This window comes from Sesamum indicum, linkage group LG6 (assembly GCF_000512975.1).
Source record: "Sesamum indicum cultivar Zhongzhi No. 13 linkage group LG6, S_indicum_v1.0, whole genome shotgun sequence".
Lineage (NCBI taxonomy): Eukaryota > Viridiplantae > Streptophyta > Magnoliopsida > Lamiales > Pedaliaceae > Sesamum > Sesamum indicum.
The window spans coordinates 5,355,343-5,364,285 of NC_026150.1; the positions used below are offsets into that span (position 1 = coordinate 5,355,343).

An 8,943-nucleotide genomic window follows, 5' to 3' on the forward strand; every position below is an offset into this window, starting at 1 on the left:
GATGAGCTCAAGATGCTGCAGGAGAAGAAAAACGAAATCGACTTGCTAGCCCACAAGCAGGTCCGACGCATACTGTGGACAGGTCTGGGGCTATCCGTGGTGCAGATCAGCCTCTTCTTCCGTCTGACGTTCTGGGAATTCTCTTGGGACGTGATGGAGCCAATCGCATTTTTCACTACGTCAGCTGGGATAGTCATAGGCTACGCCTACTTCATGTTCACGTCAAGAGACCCGTCCTACCAAGATCTGCTCAAGAGGCTATTCATATCGAGGCAGAGAAAGCTCATCCGGAGGAAGAACTTTGACGTTCAGAGGTTCGTTGAGTTGCAGAAACAGTGCAAGCTGCCTCTGGATCCACAGGTATCCATCAAACGGCGAATTGGGGTGGAATTGGAGCCTGAGGACCTCTTACACGGTCACTGATCCATACACTGTATCTTTGAATTTTTGTTTTTCTGAATGCATTTTGAATTTGAACCAAATCTAAGCTAATGATATGGCTGTCTCAGCCAACTTCCAGAATGGAAGTCAAAAGAGTTAGAAATTTTTTGCTTTCTTTTCCCTTTCCCCCAGAGGATTGAGGGAGGAATGCTGCTTACTAAGCTGCAATTTTGTAGATTTCAGGTAATTTATTCTATTATTCTTACAGCTTTTTAACATTGGTTCTTTTGCTACTTAATCCCCAAATTGGCTCAGCAATTCAATATGCAATAGAAAGTTGATATTTGATTGTAGAGGCCTTCTCTTTTCCTTTTGAATTCATCTCTTGGATGTTTCCATTTATTTAAGATATTTCGTATTTTGAATTTGCTAACCATGTTTATTTTTAGGGTAAATTACAATGAACTCTTATGAGATTTGACATGATTACGAATATTCCTTTATTGTTTGAAAATTATTAATACTCTATGATTTTATTGACTGTCTAACAATTAGCATAATCCGTTACGTTGTCGTTCATTTTTACGGTGAACTGACTAAAATGCACTTGTGGATTAAAAATTATAATTTTATTAATTTTTCATTTTTTTAACTAAGTAGATAATTTTATTATAATTTTAAAAAAATTTCATCCACTACGTTTGATTTTTTATAAGTTTTTAATTTTTAAAAAAAAACAAAAAAGTGCAATAAGAGTAAAGTTTCATACCTCCATTCAATGATTACATAATTTTATCAAACATCAAAGGGTATTTATAATTTTTTAAATAATAAAAAGATATTCGTAATTATGACAAATCTTAGAAGAGGTCGATGTTTATCGTTATTTTTAATAAGAATTTTATATTCATTTTAATATACTAGTGATGGATGCGTAAATCTGTCACGTAATTGTGGGGATAATGTCTTTTAAGTACTAAATGCTCTTAAAAATATGATATTCTTTTACTTTTTAGCATAGAAAGATTGACATACAAAATGATAGCATTGAACTATAAGTGGAAGGCAAAATCCCTATTTTTGGACGGCATTCGTCCCACATTGTTAGTTTTTTGGCTGAAAATCCAAAGACCAAATATATCACAATCCTCTCAAAAGTACAACAAATATTAAATGCTATTATCATTATGGTGCTATTTGAAGACCTTTTGGATAAGTGACAATCCCGATAGGAGTTTTTGTACTTATTCTTTAAGGAGGGGTGGGTTTTTATATGGTTAGAGCGACTATAATAATTTCTTGTTTGATGTGCCGATTGAACGTGCAAGAGGAAGAGATTTGAAAATTGCGTTCGAAAAATCAGATGTTAAGTTCTGTAATGATTGATTTCTTGTTGTTATTATGTATGGTAAATTACAATGACCTCCCATGAGGTTTAGCATAATTATGAATACCTTCTTATTGTTTGAGAACTTACAAATACCCCTGATGTTTGATGAATTATGTAATTTTTAGATGGAGGTATGAAATTGTCAACTTTGCCTTACTGCATTTTTGTTGTTGTTTCCACTTAATTCATAAAAAAAATAATTTCTTTTTAAAAAATAAATAAAATTATAATTTTTAATCCACAAGCGCATTTTAGTCAGTTCACCATAAAAATGGATGGAAATCTAACGGATTGGGCTAATTGTTAGACGACCATTAAAATCAGGGAGATATTGATTAGTTTTCAAACAACGAGTGAGTATTTATAATTATGTCAAATCTCAAGGGAGATCGTTGTAATTTACCCTATTATGTATATTGATAATTTGAGGAATTGTTGTTATGTATTAGCTTTTATTTTGTAAATGACCTTTTAGTAATATCAATATTAACTAATTTCCTATTAGTTTATGTAATCTGTAATCTGAAATTTGCTAGAAGTGCCAAAAAATTTGAAATTATTTTCTATAATAAGCACAAAAACTGCAAAAAAAGTGCACAATATATATGCAGCACCAAAAAAAGTGCACAATATAAATTGCTTGATCGTCCAATAAGCCATATGCTCAAGTTCAACAAGGAGGTAATAGGAATGATCAAAAATCAAACGATAACAGATATATCAATAAATGTCTTGTACACCACACGATAGATCCATAATGGATCATCCAACCATACACTCCAATATTTTCAGTTGGGATTCACTATTTTTTCAAGTATAGATTTGATCTCAACCTTTTTAACAAAACATAGACTATCCTATTGCTCTTAGCATTTCAAATTTGGAAAAGTACAACGTATTTGAATTCATGAATTTGAATCTGAAAGGAGAATTTGGAGAAAAATTTTCAAATAATTCCAATTGAAAATAATTTAAAATCCATTTATACGCATTAAAACATAGTTTAAAACTAGAATGGAAGGATTTGAAATCCTTCAAATTTAGAATTATCCAAACATATTTTTAAATTTGACAAGATCCACAATAATTTTTGCATCATCCGTTCACTTAGCCTTTGCTTCTACGCACTTAGAAACATAATCCACACTTAGATTGATGTATATCTTGCCAAAGACGGGAGAAATCCATACAGTCAATCCTCCACACATCAAATACCTCACAAACGAGTATTGGAATAAGGGGCATTGATTTCAAGCCTTTAGATTTCCAATCTTTTGACAGTTTTATTTTAACTTATGTAAAACAAGACTGACATTGTTTAATTAGTTTTTTTAGGTTTAACAATATTAGGAATAACTTAATTGATATTTTGATTATAGACCAAAAAGTAAATTTATTGTTTTACTGTGTTCTAATTCTTCATTTAACTAAGCGTAGATGCAAGAATTTCTTCAGAAGAAGCTCTCTTCTTCACCAATCAATTCTCCAGACAAGACCATACATACAGGTAAACGGGCTCGCTCGCAAAGAGGGCAACCACCAACAAGAGGAACGAAAATTAAGGGCGTTTTAGATTTCCTAATTTGGATAATTACACGAGGAAAAAGCGTTTCTCTGACCAATTGATTACATGAGTTTATAAAGATTGTTCTTTCTAAATATCAGAAACTCACCCTCCAGATGCTTTAGCAGATCGATCACTGCCTCCTCTTTTGATCCCTTGAAATGCTCCAAGAGATCAGATAGCGTAACCTGCGCATAATATAACAACATTAATATAATTCTAGCAGAGACCGAAACACATCACTGCGATTTAAACTTTGGCAGGCCAAGAACAGAACTTACGCCATCGTTGAAGTTCTTAAGCCAACTCAGTACAGAACCCTCAGTTGGCTCCACAGCAATGGAGTGTTGTGCTCGTGGTACGTTGAGCTTTTGGCGTTTCCTAGAACAGGTCAATTCATCAGTAGCAGCTACTGGCTGTTTGGCATCCACACCCTCTATCAGGAGACTGGGAGCTTTGTCCACTGATTTCCCTAGTGAAGTATCATCAGGCACACCAACAACTTTCATCTCATAATCTACATTGTCAACAAGTAACTCGAGATTGGACTGAGATCCTTCTGTCTGGCATGAAAGTCCCGATCCTTCAGAGATTTGTGGCGTCCTGGATTCATCTGCTTTGCGGCCTTGCTGATGGGTAGATGAAATAACTCCGGTTGATATTCCCATATCTTGCATCAGCATGCAGAGTTTTATCTGGCTGTAGCTTACCTGATGTTTTGAAAGCATAATTTGTTACATAATAACAGAAAATGAATATAGATACATTCTATGCAATATTTGAGGTAGTATGTTGATAATTAAACTTTAGAGGATTGTCATGTCTTCAAGTATAATTGCATCACAATAATATTCCATCTCAAAGCACACCTCTTCAGGTAATTCATTTTTTATAGGTTTTAACTTCTCTTTCCCAACTTTTGATATAGCACCCTGAATGTCTTTAAATATCTCCTGTGTCAGTCCAATCTCCAGACATAGTCTTAGCCAATCAATTGGGCATCCCTCTCTTCCGGCTTCAAGAATATACTCGAAGACAGTTTGTTCTTTTATTGGAGCTGCACGACCTGGATAATTCTACAAAATGAAAACTAAGACATAAGTTTACAGAAACTGTTGGGACTCAAAAGGCATGCATGTAGTATGTGCATCCAAGACTTACAGCAATTCTTTGGACAGTGAGGCCCTCTTCTTGCCACATTTTCCAAGCTTCCAACTTGGCAGGTGTTAGTCTTTTGTTGTTGGGTACAGTGGCAACATTGGCTGGCATTGGAGGTTCTGCTTTTGGCTCCCCATCCAAAGAAAGACCCAATTCTTGTGATAGACGCTGAATGATTTGTAGTAAATGATCTCCGTATGTTTTCAGAAAGTACTACAGCAAAATCAGAATTTCCATGTTAGACATCCAACTGTCAGGAAAAAAGCCATGAATAAATCCTTAGCCTTCACATTCATTACATTTTGAATGAAGGATTCAGCATATACAGATAAATAGAAATACCATATTGGTAAGTATGTATAGTAAATGTCAAATATCATCTTTGACCAGAATAAAACGAAGAGAATCATCGACGAACTTATCTACATAAACAACACCAAGTCACCTGAAAAGATTTCCTTTTAATTCAAAGCAAGAGAGAGAAACAATGATTACCAATCATACAATCAAATTGAATGTGACAACAAAAGCCTGTGCCATGCCAAAAAGGCATTCTCCTTTGAGTCTAATTAACTATGCTGATAATATACATTAAGAGAAAACCTTATTACAATCTACTTTATTTTGAAGTTCATAACTTGTCAAAAATTGAAGACACTACCCGAAATTAATTTTATATGATCTCTGTTCATCTCATATCTAACATGAAAGTGGTAAAAGTATAACCAGAAGTTATATATACTTAACAAAATCCTCAAACAACTGTTGTGAAAAGGGAGCATGGGAACCGAACATCATATTCTGGCGCGGGTATGGATACATGTTCAAATTGCCAACTCCAAACTTCAGAAGTTCACATGGCTAAGTCCAAATACTTTTCCCTTGCTTCCCCTGTATTACCTTAACTTTTGATCTACAATAAATCCAACACAATAAAAGAATCTGAAATGTATGTCTAAGTATGTCCAAAAAGTTCTTGATTGAAGATATTAAACATCATTATACCCTCCCAATTCAAAAGACTGGAAAACTATTCCCCATCCTCTTTGTCTTTATGTCAATTCTTCTATCTTGGGTATCCAATAAATTTAAAGGTGTAGCTACTAACTAAAATAGGTGGAAATGCACAATCAAACATATAAGATTAAAACCAGGTATGTTTGCACTATCCATAAACTACAAAATTAGCTACTCATAACTCAAGACAACTCCTATGGAGAATAATATGCAAAATGCCTAACACATAATATTATACCAGCCTCAATAAGTTTCATGAGAAAGGTGCTCAGCACGGCACATACCTGGTTTACACCATCAATATTTGCTAGCCTTGCTCTTGTAGAAGGCCTTATCAATGTTATCCTTCTCAATGTTTGATCACCACATAGCGCATACCTGAAAGTTCAAAAGGATTAATATACAGAAGAAACAAAACTTTGGATCATTCGATGAGTTGCTTTCTCCCAACTCTACAGAACCAATAATTGAAGACAAGAAACTAACTTACGGAGCAGTCCCATGGTCTCTTGCAAGTTTCATTCTCTCTTCCACAAGCAATTTATAGAGCCGATCCTCAGCCTAAACTTGGTAGCAAGAAAAATACTTATAATGGTCAAGCTATGTTTATTTAAGTCAAAGCTTAATGTTGATGGAGAAACATGAGAAGCATCCAAAATTAAGCTTACTTAAGTAAACTAAACGTGAAAAAGATGCAAGTATATGAACGACAAGAGAATTGAGAGTGAGAAGGGAGACAAATTCATAAGTTACATAAAACTAAATGGCCAGAATGCTGAGACTTTAGCGTGTATCCACACCTGGGATAATCCATCAAATTCCAGCTGAGCAAAACCATTGACAACTCCTTCACCAACTGTGCCTTTGTTTGTGTCATCAACCGCCAATTCTGGAGTCAATGTCAGATATAATGGAGGCTGATGATCAGGATTGCAGGAATTCAAAAATTGCATCCCTCTTGGTCCAACTCTGGCACATGAAAAGAAGAATGCCTTTTTCATTATTTGAACAGGAAGCTTTCTGTATTGGCAACAGAATTTAATACCCTAATCGATGGCTAGACCGTTAAGCTTTTATGGAAAGGCAAGTTTTAGCTAGAGTATTCTTTTTCATTGACCAAGTCATCTAACTTCTTAGCTAATCTTGACTAGAGTTCATTCTTTTCTCCTGAAAGTAAAGTAAATACTTGCTTCGCTTGAGTTCAAGATATCTAAAATGAGTATGTTTCTCTATTAATTAACTCCTTTCGGTATAGGGATTTACAATAAAAAAAATGCTCTAGCATCAGTAAGGACTAATTAACTCTTTCTCCTGTCCTGTAAACTGAATCAAGTGAGGTAGCAAAAGCAAGAATATTTTCATTGTGTCTTTTTTATCTGAAGTATTAGATAAGCAACTATTGTACATACAGATTCAGCTCATCAGAGGCTCAACAAAAGCCACAAATTGACATGAAATCATCAAAGTCGACTCGTTTTATTTTCAGCTATAACTATAGTGAGTGCACTAACCAAAAGTGAGGTTAGCAGGTAGATTATTATGATTTTTCTTTCTTTGGTTTTCTTTCCCAGGTGGAGGGTGGGGTAAGAAATATACCTTACAGTTTTATAAATATCTCTGAAGGTCTCGACCAAATAATCTGCAGCCAATGTAAAACTAATAATAAATTTCTAGTGCAATGAAGCAAAAAGGAAGAAGTAATCTAATGGTAGTGCATACAGTCATCCAAACTAGACAATCCCATCCAAAGGATCAATGGAACAAAAATTGGAAAATGCATCGTGATTATAGTGTGTCCGGATGCTATAGACAGTACAGGGCCTGAAAAAAGGACAATGCAACTGGCTGCCATGAATTTGTCTTGAAGTGTACTAGATGTTCAGGATTTTCTGATAAAAAGCTGACATTGAAGAAAGATAAAATATATCAACCAGTAAGTTACACATGCCTTCCGAAAGAGCTAGTCTTCAATCTTATATCGTGCAAAAATTAAAGCATGTAATAGCATATTATGTGGATACCATTGATATTGCTTATCTAGTGTTAAAGGCTATTATGTACCAATAAATCTCATATCAACATCTCAATTATTATACATAGGCTGGTTGCTAAAGTGAGTTCTCTGGCAATATATACATATATATATATGTATATTTATCTATTTCTACAGTTTACATTTATCTATACCTATACTATTATAAAAGTACGAATGATTCAAAGTGACTTCGAATTTTGTGGGGACTGGCATATCTATATTTAGTTTGATATGATAGTATGATTCCTAATGTCAATTAACTAAATGAAATGTAACTAAATGCTACAAATTTGCCCATAAAATATCTATTGATTCAGAATACTTTTGCAACAAATTTCTTTCCGCTTTTCAACTCTCTCTTGTATTTGCTCTAAATGCATTAGGGTTGCAGTAATTTCTTGTTCAGAGTTTGTATTACATTCAAATCCTTAGGTTGCATTTAGTTGGAAGGGGTTGGGATTGGGGAAAAGAATAGGAACCAAGGATTTGAAACTTCTTTCCAACATAAGGGAGATCTTGAACCAATCATAAACTTATGAAAACAGCACATATTGTTGCTAACTGATTTGAAATCCATAGGAAGTCAAAACTATTATGGATTTTAAATTCTTGGCCTTCAAAACGATTAGCAAATTCACTTTCAGCATTGAATTGGGCAATAGCACAACCTATCATTTTTTAGTAGAACAGAGCTCTTTCGGATATTCGGTAACCAGGTGTGTCCACTGGGATTTCATTAAAATATACTCCTGATTTCGTCAGGGTGACCGGACTCTCGAGATTTAGGAATACAATATGCTGGAATGATAATGGATCTCTTAAAACCTAGAAGGTATAGAAACACCATAAACATACATCAACTTCAAAGCCAGGCTCCTATTACATACCTTGTGAAATTAACTGATAAGCTAGTGCCTTCCACCAATTAGCTGGCTTATCTTTCCCCAGGCCATGGAATGGAAGCTTATCAAATTTACCATCAAGAACTTTCTTTGACTGCAACCACCAATTGAGATACTCTTATGAATAGGAACTTCCAAACGATAAACTACAGGGTCAACTACTGAAACTTGAGCAGTAAATTTCAAACCCTCAATTTCTGAAATGCAATAATAAGAAGTTGGAACAGAAGAAAAGAGCCTGTACCCATTTTTAATTTGTGAATATTTAGGAATAATAGGAGAAAATGCTTAACTAATAAAACTCATGCGCAAGTCATTTACAACCTCTTCACCCACCCCATCCCCAAATCCCCAAATCAAAGGTCATTTACCTGACAGTTAGAGGCCGATAGAAAGAATATTTAGGCATATGCAACTGCAGAATTAAAACCAAGTCGGTAATACACCTAAATCTCAGTTTCCCTGCATGCTATGTTAATGTATCAATTTGATATAA

General features: G+C 34.5%; 2 protein-coding genes across 2 annotated transcripts in view; one reads left to right on the plus strand and one right to left on the minus strand.

The window, feature by feature from the left end:
• Window positions 1-687, plus strand: part of LOC105163817 (calcium uniporter protein 5, mitochondrial-like) — a 2,355-nt gene extending 1,668 nt beyond the window's left edge. Inside the window, exon 2 of the mRNA XM_011082305.2 lies at window positions 1-687. This exon is cut by the window's left edge and continues 96 nt beyond it. Within this exon, the coding sequence (XP_011080607.1) occupies window positions 1-423 (423 nt within the window). The 3' untranslated portion in view covers window positions 424-687.
• Window positions 3,321-8,943, minus strand: part of LOC105163818 (probable ATP-dependent DNA helicase RecQ) — a 10,073-nt gene continuing 4,450 nt past the window's right edge. The window contains exons 12-20 of the mRNA XM_011082306.2: window positions 8,433-8,543; window positions 7,107-7,149; window positions 6,311-6,479; window positions 6,001-6,071; window positions 5,795-5,888; window positions 4,497-4,706; window positions 4,205-4,411; window positions 3,617-4,045; window positions 3,321-3,523 (exon numbers count right to left, since the gene is read on the minus strand). Coding sequence (XP_011080608.1) covers window positions 3,398-3,523; window positions 3,617-4,045; window positions 4,205-4,411; window positions 4,497-4,706; window positions 5,795-5,888; window positions 6,001-6,071; window positions 6,311-6,479; window positions 7,107-7,149; window positions 8,433-8,543 — 1,460 coding nt within the window. The 3' untranslated portion in view covers window positions 3,321-3,397. The remainder of the gene's footprint in view (window positions 3,524-3,616; window positions 4,046-4,204; window positions 4,412-4,496; window positions 4,707-5,794; window positions 5,889-6,000; window positions 6,072-6,310; window positions 6,480-7,106; window positions 7,150-8,432; window positions 8,544-8,943) is intronic.